Source organism: Haemorhous mexicanus, chromosome 1 (genome assembly GCF_027477595.1).
Source record: "Haemorhous mexicanus isolate bHaeMex1 chromosome 1, bHaeMex1.pri, whole genome shotgun sequence".
Classification (NCBI taxonomy): domain Eukaryota; kingdom Metazoa; phylum Chordata; class Aves; order Passeriformes; family Fringillidae; genus Haemorhous; species Haemorhous mexicanus.
The window spans coordinates 61,032,829-61,051,047 of NC_082341.1; the positions used below are offsets into that span (position 1 = coordinate 61,032,829).

The 18,219-nt window shown below is 45.7% G+C and overlaps 1 protein-coding gene across 1 annotated transcript in view; it reads right to left on the reverse strand.

The window, feature by feature from the left end:
* Positions 1-250: 250 nt before the first annotated feature.
* Positions 251-18,219, reverse strand: part of KCNG2 (potassium voltage-gated channel modifier subfamily G member 2) — a 53,097-nt gene continuing 35,128 nt past the window's right edge. The window contains exon 3 of the mRNA XM_059851170.1: positions 251-2,676. Coding sequence (XP_059707153.1) covers positions 1,882-2,676 — 795 coding nt within the window. The 3' untranslated portion in view covers positions 251-1,881. The remainder of the gene's footprint in view (positions 2,677-18,219) is intronic.

Sequence of the window (18,219 nt, forward strand, 5' to 3'; positions counted from 1 at the left end):
GCAGATGTGCTCCCGGTGCTGCTGGGCCACGAGGGATGGGCAGAACCCTGGCATGGGCCCCTGTGTTTGGTTTGCCTGCAATTCAACACAGCTGGGGCTTTGCTGACCCAGGTGCATCCTGCAGGGTAGGGGGGCTCAGTTTTGCTGCCTCCATCCCCTGCAGTGCTCAGCAGCAAGTAACACAAGTTACTTCACATCAGCACGGCAAAACACCAGCTCCCTCCACACCCAAATCATCAGACACCAAGAGTCAGCAACAAAGCTTTATATTTTTATTAAAATAAAGTGTAACTTTTCCAATTTCCCTTGCTTCATTCCTATAAGGAATGGCTTATTATAAGAGTTTGCTAATGTAGGATTAGTTTTATAACATATGTTGAGGCAAAACCCCCCCCCCCCCCCAAACTAGAGACCTGACAAATCCCATCTTCAATACATCAGGTTTTGTTCCCTTCCTGGTGGGTGGAGAATATGGAGGGTGACACTGCATGGCTTTAGTACAAATAGGAGTGTAGGTACAAGAGACTGTTGGGTTCCATCTCCCTCCATTCCCTGACCACATCCCACCTGTAGGAGCACTGAAAGACCCACACAGCATTCTGACTTGGAGCAGCTACACAGCTCCGCCAGGGTGGGGGCTGGAAAGCTCATGCATGGGGCTGGCATCAATAAGCAAACATGCAGATGCCACCATATGATTATTTTCCCTTTAAAATGACTTAAATCCTTAGAGAATCAGGAAGAAGAGCCGGACACTTGTTCTAATGACAGGATTGTCTTTTTCTTGAAAGGAGGGCAAAACCAAAAGGCTACTCCTAAGGCAGAGCACAGCTGCTGCACTGCAGCTTGGGCCAGAGCCCCACTGACGGTGTCTCGCTGGCTTCACTGGGTTTGTACTGCTGCCCTACTCCTGCTTGCACACAGCTGCACTCAGTGCAGCCACCACCACTGAGAAAGACTGTGCAGAGCTGGGAGTCACTGCTGGTTCAACATTACCCTCCCCTTCTTGAGCTACATTGTAGTTCAGATTGGTTCAGTTGCCTGTTAAACACATTTCTCAATACACGAGAGATGGAAATAGTTAACAGAAAGTGGAGAAACATCATCATTTGTAATGGTATTTTTAATATTTGACTGTTAGCAAAGGAAAAATAACCAAGTTAACATTCAGTACCACAGTCAGGAAGATTTTTTGTATGTATATTTCTGTCATGGGACTAAGATATAAAGCTTAGGATGGTAAATATGCATCTCTACTAAATAATGCAAACTGTGCTCACACAATTCAGAGCTGGCAGCGCTGCCAGCGCTCTGGCTGTGCTGCTTCATCTGTAGAAGACAAAAGCAAGCCCCTGGTAAAGCTGAAGGAATGCTTTTGCCCTTCTCTTGCCCTGGCCCCTTGGCTTGTCTGAGGTTTGTGTTCCTTGGTGGTGCTGCCAAAACAAACGTGCTGTGGGGCGTCGCAGCACAGGGAGCCCCTTGCTCAGCCCCTCGCGCAGGGAGTGCCACCGAGCAGGGCACGGAGGAGGTGGCACGCTGGTTGCTCTGCCACATGGCACCTGGCATGGGCTGTGCTTCACATTACATTCTGCTGGCTGGCTATGTTCAATGGCTGCTCCTTGGGCATACCAAAAATACTTGCTCAATAGAAAAGCCCTAAGAAAAGCAATGGAGCAGAGCTGTACTAGGTAGAATTTGCAGGGGTACTTTTCAGAGGTCCCTTAAGATCAGAAGTTGGTCTTTAGAGAAACCTTGTGTGTGTCTGCCCCTCATTTATGCAGTTCATGGCATTCTTCTTGCAGAACTGACCTCCCTTGTCCACTGCTTCTTGGGCTGCCAATGTACATCCTCAGCTGTTCAGGGTCAAGAACTTCTCTTGGCTTACTGGTCCACTGAGGTCAGACCCTCCTGCTCACCAGCACTGGGTGGGAATGTGGCACTGAGCCCCCATGTACTGTCACCACCCGGGAGCTCGGTGTTCTCCTGCCGCTGCCGCACCTGCCTGCTGGCTACTCGCTGCTGCTGCTCCTTCAGCTCACTGTAGGAACGGGAAAAGGTATGAAAGATGGATGTGACTGGGAAAGCCATCAGCAAAATCCCACTCAAGATGCTGCTCAGGGCTACCACCTGTCCGGGGATGCTACGAGGCACCATGTCCCCATAGCCAACAGTTGTCATGGAGATCACGGCCCACCAGTAGCTGGTGGGAACGCTGGTGAACTCCTGCTTGGCTCCCAGTTCGCTCTCAGCCAAGTAGACCAGCGGCGAGAAGAGGGCCATGGCGACGCAGAGGAAGAGCAGGAGCAGCCCGAACTCGCGGGTGCAGCGGCGCACGGTGAGCCCCAGCGTCTGCAGCCCCAGCGAGTGCCGCGCCAGCCGCATCACGTACAGGATGCGCAGCGCCCGCAGGAAGCGCAGCACCAGCCCCACGCGCTCCAGGTACTTGTTCCCCGCTCCCCCGCCGGGCTTGCCGCTGTTCTTTGTGGAAACCACGTCCACAATGAGAGAGATGTAGAAAGGCAGAATGGCCAGGATGTCGATGATGTTGAGCGGGGTTTTCAGGAAAGCACACTTGTTTTCTGCCTGGATGGATCGCAGCAGGAACTCAAAGGAAAACCACGCCACGCACACCGTCTCCAGCACAAAGATGTCGTAGCACTTCCGTGAGCATTCACCCTGGGGAGAGGAGGAGCGGGAAACACATAAAAGAGGGAAGAAACAGATTTAGCCAGGGAGTGGAACAGAGAGAGTGTCAGTTCTTAAAGGAAAGCACCATGTGGAATTGAGACGAACTGTGGTGTACCAAAGCAAAATCATGGCTGCTGAGAGGAACTAAAACCAGAGGCTACGTGTTTGACTACAGGACAGGTCAACAATGCTCTGGAGTGTCCCAAAGCTGCCAAGACAGCTTTGGTGTGATCTTATCAGCTGTTGGCCAGAGAGCCTACCGCTAAAAGGCCAGTGGCTCGCACTTCATCTCTAACCAAGACTTTAACATCTTTTAAAAAGGATTAATACAGGATTCATGGGTTGTAATAAATATGTTATCCTTCTTCCCTTCCTGATCAATAATAAATTGCTTACTAATGGCTCATAAACACCTACAGCATTTTATGTGATATGCTTGGAGTTATCTATAATCTATTATTCACTAAATACAGTACATATTTTATATTCCAGTGAACATTTATTAGCACACTACAGTCAAACACATATAAAGTACTGAGAAATGTAGGCATTTCTAAAAGAAAAAATATCACAAGATAGAGTGGGTTATGGAGAGATAAGTGTTTTTAATTACTGCACCTGTAACTACTAGTGACCACGATGCCTTCCCCAAGCTTTCTTCCCCTGCTCTTCCCTGCAGGCTCACTTGGTGCAAATAAAGAGAGCTCTGGCTCTTTAGCTACACTGCTTGTAAACAAGCCTCAGTGCACTGGAAAGGCAATAAACAATAATGCTGGTGATGGCCACTCCTCGGTTGTTAATACTGTGGCAATTCTCTGCTATATCACCCTCGGTACCTCCAGCTGAAGAATAAACAGCTTCTCTAAATAAACAGATTTTGATGTGGACAATTATAGGGCTAGTGCTGTTTCCTCTGTAAATGCTTGTATAAAAGTGTGAATGCTCTGGGGGCTTTGTGTGGAAGGCAAGTTGTATACTTATTAGGGGAAGTGTATATTTACTCAGTGTGCTAGCCTGAACAGTTTGTGAAACAGTTTGTTGTAAGGAGTCAGTCCATGCTAGTGGGGTGTGTGACTCCCACTGGATGCAACAGGTATTAGGTCCCAATGCCCAACCTTGTTTTACTTGCCTATGCCAAATCACAGCAATAAAACACCAGCTGAGAATGGCAAAGCCGTGTCAAGCTGGTTCCCATTTCACCGCTGGAGAAGCTGAGAACCTGGCACATCTATTAGCAGTTCTGCCCACATAGCTACTGGAGTCTTCTGCTCCAGAGAGCCAAGGAAATTTTTAATGCACAGCACCACATCCTAACTTCATCTCTCCTGAAGTGTGTGTGCACAGGCTTTTTCCCTGTTTGGAAAGAAAGCAGCCAGCAAAAGACTGATGAGGCTTTTGCCCTCTTCGCTAACTGCAGCCTTCCCCAAAATATGGAGGGACTGGATATGTTTCAAGGGCTGTTGCACTGCCAGCAGGCAGAGCACATTGAGAGCACACAGTCATCACATGGAATGCAAAGCCTTGGGTTACCTCAGTATGACAACCAAAATGCTGAGGCACCCTGCACATCTTACACTTAAGAAGAGATTGAGACAATAACTGAGATGTCAACAAGAAAAACAGACGTGAAAAGGAATCCTCAGAGCCAGGATTTATGGTCCTTGTAGTAACCACAACAAAAAACTGTGATGCCTTGTGTTTATGGATTTTTTTGTATTCCACTTTCAATTGGCACATGATGTACCTCCCACTATTTCCCCGGGGGTCGTGCTGATATGGAGAGACAAATTACTTGTCCCATTGAAATTACTGTCAAGATTTTAAGCATATTGCAGGGAGGAATGATAATCTTATTTTACCAGTATAGTAGCTCAGATAGCCTCTCTTTAAATTCTGATATTGTGATATGTGTGAACACTAGAAGGAGCTTAATTTATATCTGCTTCACCAGACTAATTTGGTCATAAGTATTTTTGTCACAAGCATAATGCATAGGATGTAAGATTTTGTTTCTAGCAGCTTTCCTCCAATCACAGCATAATTATGCTGTCAGGCTCTTCTATCAAATACAGAATCAAGATGCTTTCACACCACAACACAAATCTGGCTCTGTGAGCCAGAGACAAAGCTCACAAAGTCAGTGGAAGGACTCTGCCTGCACCACTGTAACTTCTCTCCTTTTGACCCAGAAAGCAGCCCTCAGACCAATATTGTCCCAGAACTCTGCTGCCTGGGAATTTCTCATCAGGATAGGCTTGATCTCACACCTAAGGGCAGTTGCTGGAGGTGATTTGCAGCTCTTCACCCTATCCTTGCAGGTGCTCTAGAGGATCAGGTTGTGGTGTTAGGATGACAACCCAGAGAAGAATAGCTATGGCTTGAGCAAAGCAACAGCAATGACAAGATGAATACCCAAATGTGCAAATTTGCTTTCTCTGACAGGTGCTCCATTACTTGGACCACCACCTATGGAATCTCGGATGCACCTTGCCTAAAGAGCCCTGTCTGGCAGGAAGTGTTCTGGATTCTGATGCACATATATACACTTTTTGTGCCACTAGAAGTTTTGGGAAAGTCAGTGAAGCCTATGGGGAATTTAGCCTTAAAATAAACCTACAAAGTCACTAAGGTGATTAATAGCTAATTTGGCACCTAATTCCCCCAGCAATTTCTATTAGCTGCATTTGGAAAGGAGACTGCAGAAGTGCTTCTGTGTGTGAGTTTTGGTGCAGGAGAAAAAAGGAGTGAAGATTGCTCCCTCCTCATGAATGGGCTACCAGGGAAGATGACTTTTGGAAGACCCTGTCTGCTCTCCCACACTCTGACATGTTTATCCTGTGTAGGTTCACAGACCTAAAACATTGCTATTTATGTCTTCAGTCTTCCTACAGAACTACATCCCAAACACAAGTGCAGGAGTGGCCTGGCAACCTTTGTTCAGCCAAGCTCGAGAAGCTGGGTGGAATCTGGAGCTCAGATAATCCAGCACTGCAGAACCAAGCTGCATCTTTGCCCATCAAGATAACGAGGAGCTGAAATTTCCTCCATCCAGAGCTGAGGCTGGGTCCTGGCTTTTTTCCACTCTTCCCACTCTCCACAGCTCACAAATAATATGAAAGTTGAAATGTTTACTTTCAGTACAGTGGAGTGATAATGTTTTACTACACAGAGTTCACTTCAACAGGATGAAACAATCCCCCCTTCCAGCAAATGCATAATTATCTCCAGCAACTTGCTCAGTATCCTTATTAACCTAGCACAATCTGAACAAGCCAGGCTCTGTCCAAACGCTGTCCTAAGAATAAGAGGGTCTGAACATGCTTTTAGAAAACAGATTTGTGTGTCAATCAACCTGACAGAGGTCTCTTTTTTCAAATAATTGTCTTCCTATCCCTTGGACCATGTTTCAACATCATCTAGGTGTGTCCTATTATTATCCTCACATGTTATTAAAAACAGCAACTCAAAATTGTATTTCATACTCTTTGCACTTCATTTCTTTCAGTTGCAGCTGCTTTTCCTTGCTGTTTTTTTTTTTTTCCTGCTTGACTACAGCACTGGTTAAGAAAAAAAAAAAAAAAAAAGGCAATTTTTGCTTTCTAAACCTTCTAACTATGTGTTCCAGTCCAAATGGATGCTGTAATTCTGTTTGGGCTTTTGAGGTTTTTCCGTTCAAGAAAACAAAGCAAAAATTCTCAGAAAGGCAGACACACAGATGGAAAAAAAATCAGGAATTAATCAGCCATTGGAACACAGGAAAAATAAGTCCTCACAGAATAGGGCATGCTGTCCAAAATAGGTCTTCATCAAATCTGTATGCTCTCAGAAAAGATTAAGCTATACCAGCTTGTGGCCATGAACATATTCATTAACAACTACACACTACTTTTTACTTTTTATAAGCAAAACAGCTTTCCCTCATACCAAGTAACGAAATTTCTTCACCCTGTAGTCTAATGGATACAGTTTCATCACTACTTTTTCATATTTAGATTGATGAAATTGAGCCACAGGGAAAATTTTGTTTTTCATAAAGTGTGTATATTTATTTATCTGTGTACATTTGTTTCTTTCAAACCATGAGTAGTTTGGGTTTTTTTTGTGCAGAAATTTCTTGAGTATGGGAAATTATCTGCAGTTGTACAGAATTTGGGGGCTATATACTAATATCAACACAGGGAACAAGGAAGGAAAGTAAGAAAGACATCAGTGAGTAATTCTGTGCAGTCAAATTAAAGTGAGTATCCTTCATTAGGATCTATAGAAATTTGCTGTCAAAAAGCCAACCATGGCTTCTTTCTTCTGGAGGAGCGTTTTCTTTGCCAAAAGTTCCTTTGGCAAAAGAAAAATTACAGAAAGGAAAATTGGTGCCACTGGAGTTCAAATCCATCTGTATTCATTGCTCTGTATGGCCTGTCTAAAAGTGGCAGACATCTTTCAGAAACATTTTAGTTTGGCTTGCAGGGTCTGTTTCACTTGTACTGAACCCTGTACTGAGCCCCAGAAAAACTCTCTGCTGTGTGTGGTGTGACTTCTCGGCCCTGCCTTAGTCCTCTGGTCTCCTGAAAAGAAATTGTGACTCTTCCTTAGATTCTTGCAGGCTTTGACACCATCTTTTAATCCCTCTGCATTACAAGATGTCAAAAGCCAGATCACCTTTAACTGCTCCAGTTCCTCTGTTGCTTTCCATGCACTTTTTTGTGAGGTCAGCAGCTCCGCAGCACTTTGAAGGAAGACGTTTCAATGCTGCCCACTTTGACCCTATGGGAGATCTCCCTTACTGTCAAATCTATATGTTAAGAAAAAAGAAACCCCAACATGAGAGGCATTGCATACAAAAGTACTTACACAAGCTTGAAAATCATGACGTTTCTAAAATGATATTTTTGTACATGTCCGCTTGTCCCTTGAGCCTTTCGGGTCACACGTTTCAAGTGTTTCTCTGTGCACATCAGTGTGGAACTTGAAATTCTGATGCAACTGAGATCTCAGCATCAGAGATCCGTGTTAAGAGACCTGCAGACAAAGAGACCTGGAGCCCTGAGGCTGCTGACAAGTCTGCCTACAGTCCCCAGTCCCGAGGCTTAGGGTGTTCCCCTTGGATTTGGGCGGGAGGCTGAGCCGCCGGTTTCAATGAACATCTGCAGGGTGACCCAGAGGACAGACACTCCTCCACTACCAATTATTCAGCAGCCCAACACTCGGAGCCTTTGCTGGGCTTTGGAGAGACCCAGCTCCTGCTCCTGTGAGAGCAGGGTGGAAGCTTGCATCTGGCTCTGTCCCAGTGCGTGGGAGCGCCTGGAGCACCGGCTGCTGGATCAGTTGCTCTCTCTTGTCATTGTAAAATGAAGAAGCCTTCCTTGAGAAAAAATTCCAGCAAAAGAGCAACATTCCCAGAAACACAGCTCACCAACGAAACTCCAAGGTATTGCTCATGCTGGCACTTTCTGATGAAAGGCAATTTTCTGATGAAAAGTGATTTTCTGGTGAAAGCATCCAGACAATTTTCCCAGCAGGGATAAGTGCCGGACTCCTGCGATGTGCCCGACCTTGGAAGGGCAGCATCCCACCCTGCCCTGGGGCAGAGGCAGCTCCCTGGCTCTGACCACCCACAGACACGGTGATTGTAACTCAGCGCTGGGGTCAGGCTGAACTCGCAGTCAGCCTGCTCTGAATATTCCCTTGTGCTCCTGAGCAGAGATGATTCAGATAACTGCACAGCCTGTCCTCAAAGCTGGCTGGCTATGAGGTCAAAGTGACAATTCCTGTTTTTAAAGTCACCAAAGGGCCATGAAAGAGCCCTCTGCTTCTTGCTGTCCACACTTTGATCCGTAACTCGAGCTTCGTTTGTGCTTCATCCTCAGCCCAGCTGCCAGCGAAGGTAACCCGTGCCCTCCGAGGGGAGGGCTGCTGCCACCTTTGTGCAGCCCTGCTACGGACACAAGACAGCTCTTGGACCACTTGTCTTTGGTGAGGAGAAAGGGCAAGGAGGTGGGCAGGAGCTACACTTCTGCATTTCCCTTGATGCTGAGACAGCACAGCCCCAGATCACCACTTCTCAAAACCCCTCAGCCTGCCGTTTTTATCCTGCCAGTGAAGCTGCAAAAAACACAGAACACCAACAGGAACAAGGGAGATTCCAAGGTAGAAGGTAACTGCAGGCTGTGCTAACATACTCAGCCAGAGTCTAATCAGCCTGTGGGATTGCATGCTGTGCTATTCACCTGCAGCCATGCAGCCAAGGGGCTCCTGAGCTACCTGCAGGTGCCTTTCATTCGTCTCAAGTTGCTGCTCTGACCTGCAACTGTGAAGCCAGATGGCTGTGCTCATGGAAATCTCAGAAAAGGGCCTGGGAGTCAATGAGAGGGAGGAGAAGACCATGTGAGGACTTTACCTAAGACTACCCTTGCAGCCTACAGAGGCAGGAGACACATCAGGATGGCACTCCTGATCCAGGAGGCTGCAGAGGGAACCAGCTGTGCTTCCTTGGGCTACTCTGCCCAATCCACAAGCAGCTGAAGCTCTGGGCCATCTCAGCCCCAAACTGTACAACCAGAATTAGACACTGTAAGTTGGCCTCAGGTTCCTAAGCCATATAAATGCTGAGCTTTGAGACCTGTTTAACTGACACCTTTTTCCCTGGAAATGCTACAGATGTCTTGACAGCTGACTGCATGGATTTGGCATATACATCTGAATGGTGGAGAAAGACACAAGGGATTCAATTGCCTACCTACCAGGTAAGACTTGCTGTGGTCCTAAGGCTTTCTTCCACTTCCCTGCCTCCTTCATGTACTGCCCCTGATACATGCAGATATATTCTTTGGTCCACTATCCTGCCTCTTTTTGCCCCAGTAAAGCTTTTGTTGAGAAGAATGGAAAGCAGGTGAGTAGTACTACAGATGCACAAAATGCCCTCTCATTAATACCTTCTTCTGAACTAGCTCTCCTTATGCCTGTGCCCCTTTTTAGCACACACTTCTCCAAAAGCAACAGTATTTGTTAGACGGAAAAAAATGCTATCTGGCTCTACTTTATGGAAAGCAACCAAAACCTAAACTCTGCAAGAAGCAGGAAACACAGAAAGAATAAAACAGACCATGAACTATCTATGAAACTGTCAACTTGCCTGATTTTCAGATGTCTATCAGGAGCAAGCTCAGCACCTCATCCAGAGAGGCTGGGGGAAGTGTCAAGACATCCAATGCCTTAAATTTCCTCAGACTCTGTGACAGTGGCTGGGAGCAGCTTAAGGAACCAGTGAGCTCCAGCAGCCAGCTGCTCCTATCTCCCACTCTGATCACGGCACACACCAGGAGTGAGGGGCTGTACTATAGCATAAGGAGGAGCAATACACCCTGGGTAACATTTTCTGCAGATGTGGTCCAGGAGTGGCTGGAAGGGCAGCACCATCAGCTGAATAACTGCAACCAGCAGGGCAGGTAGGAGGGTGAAGGAAACCCTTACATGACCAGTCTGTGCTGGCTACCTTCAAAGGGAACACCTCACTAATTGACAGGAGAGAAGAAATAACTACACCAGCTTTCAGTGCCTGGACTCCAGAAGACACAAGGGGTTGCAAAAAAGACCCCCTGCAAGAACAGAGAGGATGAGAGACCTTTTAAGATGAAGCTTCTCAGTTTTGAGGGTTGGGGATGTGATGTAGTTCCCATGAGAACAGGGGTCTGCGCTCACCCCAGAGGACCCCTCCAAGTCCTGCCTGCCCATAAGGTTCAGCTGGCAGAGGAAATGATCTCTTGCTGATGCTGGAGTTGGCCTTCGGGGTCTGAGATCCCCACCTGGCTGGTCCACAGCTTTCTTCTGTGCATGAGTGTGAGACATAAGCAGGCTATTACTAATATTTAGAGAATTACTACCTATATGTACAAGAATAGATTTACTGCCATTTGCTTGAACAAACATTCTAAATCAAAACACTACTTTTGTGCCTGCTTTGGCAATTCTGCAACTGTTCAGTGCCATTGGGACACTGTCTGAAGACAAACAGCTACACAAGAAGACACAGGTCCAGGAAAACAAGGTATTGTATTTGAAACTCATCAACTGCCATGGCATTCGAGGCAGGATTTCACAGACCACAGCCCATATGGCTGGCTCGTCTTTGCCCTGCAGCTGACCGCTCTGTGGGAAACACCCGTGGGTGACAGAGGGGTCCAGGTGTGCCCAGGATTCCTGCACATCCCGCTGTGCTTGGACCAAGCCCAACCTGCCCAGCCTGGCCTCAGGGGGCAGCTCAGCACAGAGGATTTGTTCATCAGCCACTGCTACTGACAGAGGCGGGAAGGCAGGAAAAAGAATGATTTCACCAAACCAAGGTGTCCTCCAAAGAACAGCTTCAATTTAGAAACACCGATGATCTCAGTATTTCTGACTAAAATTACCTTGGAATTTTCTATTTCCGGATTTCCAGAATGTTTTTTTTTGGGGTTGGCCCATTTCTTTCATTGAAATTGGACGTAAAAATTCCCAAGAGAATAATGAAGCACCAGGAGTGTCCTTACTGACAAGTGTCCCTCTCTTCCCCTAATTTTACACGAATAGAAATCTTCCTCCTCAGCCCCCTCTACTTTCTAGCTCTGATAGAGGCATCAGAGCCCTGGAAGTTTACAATTTTTTTTTTTTTAAAAACAGTATCTGCAAATCTAAGCAAATGCTTGAGCCTGAGCCTTCATATGAAGAAGCCCAGTTACACTGCAACTTAGCAAATCTGATTTCTGTATTTCCTATCCTAGTGCTCAGAAAACAAGGCAGACTCAGTTGGCATTGGAAAAGCTTGCAGCTCAATGGCACTTGGCCCTTGCAGCACTCCTGGTCCTCACAAACAGGGCAAGACTGCAGAAATAAAGATGAGGGCTATAAACCAAACCAGCATCAAACTGCAGAACCAGAGCAGGGCTGAGTTCTTGCCAAGGGCACTTGGGTGCAGTTTGAACAGTTCCAGGGAATGGGAACACCTGCACACCCCTCCAAAAGAGCCAGCCCAAAAGGAACAGGGCTGTGTGACAAAGCAGTGGCATTCCCAAGGTTTTCACACCTACCCAATACCTGGGAAAAGGAGATGTGGTGGCACCTGGCTGTGCTCACAGATATACACTTCCAAAAGTCTTCCTATGGTCTTCCTAAAGCCAGCATCCTCTTTCCATCTTCTCCTCCTCAAGCTTGTCTCACACTAAAAAAAGAATCTTGTTCTCTCTCTCTCTCATTTATTAATTATATTAAAAGATCAACTGACTCTTAGTATAATTTTAAAGAGTATTTTCCGTCTTATTTACCCCAATTTCTCACTTCTTTCAATCATTTTTTGAAGCTCTTCTCCTGCCTCCCACTCATTGCTAGTTCTGTTTTACTGACCCATATTTATTTTGCTGGTTCCTGCAGCCCTGTAACCTGCTATAAGATCTGGGGGTGTCTGTTTTTTTCCTTGGAGGAAAGGAGGACAGAGTCAAGCTTACTGTTTTCCTTTGACATTTTTTTCCAAACCTGTATCCCTCCCCGCTCAGTCTCCCTTTATCCTCTTATCTGAGAGCAAGGGAAGGGTTTGCCTGTGTTGCCAGTGGGAAGCTTTGCCTTCCTGCTGGTAGCAGCTCAGGCACAGCTGGCAGGGAGCTCCCGCAGTGCCCTTGCACTGAAATGCTCTAAGCTGCCGTGGGTTTTTACCAGGTGGATGTGGCCACGGTGAAACCACACACACTTCCATGTTCTCTTTCTGCCCAAGGCAACAGTAAAAACAGTGCTTCCTGTGACAGCAGTGCAGCACACAAGAGCTTACCTTAAAACACCCAGCATTTCTTCTGTGTGTGAAGGCAAGGAGCTGCAGACTGGGAGAAAATCTCTGCAGTGTCTGCTCACAGTCGGAGCAGGGACTTTTCGGGAGAGTGCTGCAATTTCCCTTGTCACCATCTCTACCCAGTGTCCCAGGTGCCAAGTTTCCAGCACAGCTCAGGATGCATTGGATGCCTGGGACCTTCACACTCTTCTTTGTATTTCCTATTTGAATCCAGGCTCAGGAAATGAGATGGGGCAAGGGAAAGGGGTTGTTTGTGTGTGTGTGACTTACGGAGGGTGAAGGTAGAGTGAGTGAATGGCCAGAGGGGTGGGCTGGCACATGTCCTGGTGAACAGCCTGTTCTGGCTGTGGCTAAGCCCCACCAGTAGCATGTCCCAGACCCTGTGGCACCCCCTACAAACCCAGTCAGTGCTGGACAAGACACCTGGGTTAGGATGCTGCTTTCATGGGACCAGATTCATGCCACACCACTCTGAAGAGAGTTTCCAGGCTTCTGAGCTTTTTCTGGCTGCCCTTGCCTTTAATCACAATTATGATCTGTCACTGCTCATTTCATCTTACTGATGCCTTCAGGTCTGAATATTCACAAGGGCCAAGGAAGCCCCAGACAGGGAGAAGATGTACAGCATCCTTGCTGGCACCTCCTGCAGCAGCAGGAGTCAGGGACAGGATGGCAGTGGCTCACCACCCTGGAAGGGCAGAAGAGGCTCTTGAGCTGATCCTCTGTGGAGCAGAGGATCGTGCCAAGTGGCTCATGAATCATATGCATGGATTCAGCTGAGCTGAGTTATAACGTTTAGAAGGACTGACAGAATGTATTTAAAAACTCCGTGAGATGCACACAGGCATGTCTAGAGAAATGATTTCCATTGTTAATTACCCACACTGTAGCACACTTTAATGCAGAGCATGAGTTTGTCCAGCTGCAGCTTTCAGTTATTTCAGTTCATTGTTGCCCACAGACGTTCTCTTAATATGATTCCCACTGCATCAAAAGCACTTCTGGGGTCTCATTATAAAGCAGAACTTGGAGATTTTAAACCATTTTAAAAACTTTTTTTCCATTTGCCTGCCAAAGGGATATCAATCTGGACACAGTATCTCAAGCCTCACTTGATGTCTTATGTTGGTTTTCTACTATTATGAGCTCTAAAATTTTTTTTTTAAATGGTAATGAAGCTAATTTTTGAAAAATGCCTTTTTATGAAGGAAGAATATTGTGTGGCACTAATTCAAATGTCTTATAGGAGTACCTACATCAGAAGTTACTTTCTTCTGAAAACTTTATAACCTCAAAAAAAAATTTTGATTAATGAGGGGTGTTCTACACAGACTAGATCAAAATGTGACTGATTGTACTCAGTACCATGTTTTTGATGTTTTTATTTGGAACTAATATCATGCTTACCATTAGAAAACCTATCAACTTTATAGATTTCTCCTGGTCCCTTCTCAAGCCTTTGTTTAAAAACTTCTGCAAAAAATCTTACAACTATTTTTTTCCCATCTGTATACCACTCAATTAGTCTTGAATATAAATGTCTACACTGAAAAAAACCCCAGTTTTAAAAACTTTTATGTTTCATCTCCATTGCTCCACTCTAGGCAATGAAAATGTAAGCATTTATAATGTTGAATGATTTAATGCAATTCTTCTAAGTGTGGTACACATGAATCAGCTCATTACCTCAGCCTAGCTATATGAGGTGCAGCCAAATGTAAATCTGCCTGCTTGCTTTCATTCCAAACCTCCAGAATTGATAGCAACCTATCCTGGAGTTCTGAAATGAATTTTCCAGATTATATTTTCATTTCAAATAAATGAAAGAGTTCTCTCTTTCAGAACGCTGGGACAGTACTCAATAAGCCCACAGTGCCCAAGCTCTCCTGCAAAAGGCAGTGGAGCAGTGTACGGAATACAGGAGCTGTGCTGTACCCCCAGGATATTAGGCTGTGATGAGTAGCTGTAGCAATTTTACAAACATGTCTGAAGGCCAAGTGGCTATTATTGTGAGATATCGTCTGAGATTCCCTGGATGATTTACCTGGAAGTTTGGAGAATAAACTCGCTGGTAGGGATAGATACTTATGGGGGTGGAACCAGAGAGATATTAAAAGAAATTAAACATGGAGCATATTTTGCTGGGTGAGCCACCCTGCACCAAATATAAACCAGTTAACAGTGTGACAAAGTTAACAATGCTTTTATAAATAGTTTTAGCTGTTTAATTATTTATCACTAATGTTACATTGCAGCATATTTATATAATATTTAAAAGAAGACCCAAGCTTGCTATTTATTCATGAGAAGATATCCTGCAGACTGAAAGAGTTCATTGGCCCAGAATAAAGTTATTAACAAGTCAAAAGTAATTTTATCTTAGCCAACTCCTGCCTTGTTCCCAAGCAGCGCAGAGAAACACTCTCAATTTTTTTACTTCTAAGCCTAAAACACTGCAGAGAATCTCAGGTGGCTCCCAAAGTCTATATTGTGACCTACTGTCCTCAAAATCTTCCAGGACAGCTCCTTAACTCATAATCTCTCTTTATTTAGGGAAAGCAACCCAACAGCAGGCGCTGCCATGAGAGCCACGGTGGGGAAGAGCCAGGCATGGAGAGCTCAGGGGGTGACTTTGCTGAGAGGGGGAATTTTGAGCAGAAGGTTCTGCAGGCTCCCTAAGGGACTCTGTGTGAACCTGCCACACAGTGCTGTGTCCCCGCCCTCAAGCTAAGGGCAATTCTCAGAGAAAGAAAATGCAACATTCCTCCTAATCCTCCCGATCCAGTGGAGGATGATTTTCTTACTGGGACCATGGCTCCTTTATCTGCTCTTGAAGCTGCTGCCATGATGGAACAACCCGGTACGTCTGCCAAAGTTTAGAGAGCTTCAATGAAGCAGGAAGGCTGGATTTTTGTTTTTTCTTCCAGGGGTGGGACAACTGTAGAAAACAACTTCTTTTTTTCTCAAGAAGAGCAAGCAAGCCGGGGAGAAGAAATGCTGAGAACTCTCCAAATGTAGTCATGACTAAATACAGCCAGTTGTTATCCAGCACTCTGTCCACACAACCAATAGCAAGAACAACCAATCATTCCTTCAAATGTTTTCTATTCATTAGCAGCTTAAGGCAGCCCTGCAAGGAGGAAGGACTGTCTTGTAAAAGAGTTGGCACAGCTGGCACGTGGTGTGCTATTTGACCAGGGGTTTTGCAGGCTGCAGGGGTCCTGGGCAGAGCTGGTGCAGAGGGCAATGAGATGTACAGCAGTGATGCTGGGGACTCCCAGTACCCAATGTGTCTCCTCAGTGTGTGAACACAGCCATCCTGAACTCAGCAAAATAAACTGATACCCAGATATGCTCCATATAACAGCTGGATTTGGACAGCAGGAAAGGAGGGATTGGGATTCGGATCCACAAAGCAAAACCAAAGAAATGTGTTCTTCTACATTAGGGGCTGTGTCTTTCAGATGCCTGACAGACATTTCCCAGGAAAATAATCAAAGGACACGATCACCACTTCTTGATATTTGTAAAGAACATTTTGCCATTGGTCTCACACATATAAACTCCATGGGAGTCAGAGAAAAGATGCAGAAAGCCCCACAGAAGTTGACATTTAAGGTTTAGATCGAGTAGTGTGGATGTTCTCAGTTCTGTGATTTTAACACTGTCTGTGTGACACACAGAAGCAGCATCACTTATTAAAACCAAACCTCATCACTTCCCACTGCTTTCAGACAAACCTGATCTCTCAGAAAGACAACTTGCCTAGCAAATGCCTCTGACCATCAGAAAGGAGTTGGGAGACCACGCTAGCATGACTCAGACTTGAGAACTTTGCAGTTACTCCTCAGTTTGGATTCAGCATGAACTAAGTTGGTCTCACTTGCAAAAAAGAATTCCCTTGCCTAGAAACGTGTCTAACAGGTGAGGCATGAAGAAGGTACCTGAACAGCAGGCAGATGTAGTTTTATTTCTGTTGTTATGATGACCATAGACATTGTGTTTAAGATATTCTGTCCCAAAGCATTCCCAACCTAAAGGCAAGATTACACAAAACAGGTGATGGAATTACATGAGGCCAGTTGAGAACTTCAACAAGAAAGCAAACATTTGCTTATTGCTGATAACTGAAACTGTGAGCAAAGGATGCTCTCAAAGCTTGTAATAAAGTGTGTGTTACCAGTTTCATTTAAGAACTATCTGAGGAGAAAACCTACTCTGGCTTATGAAAGGAAAAAAAGTAAGAAACACCTTAGCTCTAGTTAAAATAGAGCTCTGCAATGCTCTGAGTCCTACACCCCTTAAGCAAGGACATGTCAATGATAAACTGAATATGAATCTCATGTGCCTACAGGAACTTCCATGTGCACGACGTAGAAAAGGCAGGTGACCATTGCTACTGAGTCATTTGGTCTTTCCCTGGCCTCCTGTCAGCTGTGGCCTGAGGAGTCTGGAGCAGACACAAAATGCAAATTAGCAATATAGGGTACAAGTACAGTACATCAGTTCAGATGCCAAAGCTGATGATACTGTTACAGCTTATCATTTTTGCATTTCAACAGCAGAGCTGGGAGTGGTATAACAAATTCTCAGAAGATCCCTAGGGAAATTAGTTAGGAAAAAGTATCCTCAGGATACTTTTTATAAAAAGTCACCCTCAGTGCCTACACACTATTAATAGTTATCTGTAACACCAGCAGGGAAATATTTTTTAATACATGTTTTTTGTTGACTGTGCTGTAATTTCTTGAACAGTTTATTTCACAATGAAAGTAAAAACACAAGCTGCAGTTTTATTAATACTTTCATTCATGAAAACAAACCATATGTGCATCACATGTGGCTCTAAGTTAAAATTAAGGTCTCAGTATCACAAGAAGAGCAACAACTGAACAGTCAGAAAACAGATAAAGTCATAAAAATGATGCCAGTAATTCCAGAGTCTCAACCAGAGTGCCATCTTAGGATAGCAAGCACCACTGGACTTTGTCCAGCATGTTTGTATCTCTCTTGCACTGAGGAGCCCAGCACTGGACATTGCTCCAAGTGTGGCCTCCCCAGTGCTGAGCTGAGGGGAAGAACCTCCTCCCTTGATGTGCTGGCAGCACTTTGCCTGATGCAGCCCAGGATACCAGTACCTGTCTTTGCAGCGAGGGCACAGCGCTGGCTTATGGCCAACCTGCTGTCCACCAGGATCCCCAGGTCCTGTTCTACCAGCCTCCTTCCCCTCTGGGTGTCCCCAACATGTACTGCTGTGTGGGGCTGCTCCTCACCAGGAATGCAGGATTCTGCATTTCCTCTTGCTGAGGTGCACACTCTCCCTGAGCCGGTCTCCCCAGCCTGCCGAGGCTGTTCAGGGCTGCAGCACAGCTGTCCGGCCACAACGTGCCCAAAGTTTGTGCCAACAGCAAACTCCCTGCAGGTGCACTCTGCTTCACCCTCCAGGCCACTAATTTAGAAGCCTGACAGGACTGGAGCCAGAACAGACCCCCAGGGCACACTGTTAGTTACTGGCCTCCAGCTGGACTCTGTGTCACTGACTGCCATGCTCAGGGCATGGCCATCGAGACAGTTTTCAGTCAGCCTCACTGTCTGCTCATCCAGCCTCTTACAGAACAGTTTGTCTGTGAAAAGCTATTGAGAATCATTATACCAGACTCTCTTAACCTTGTCTGAGATTACTTTTGTGTGTACCTTTGTGAAACGAAACCTTTAGTCACAAG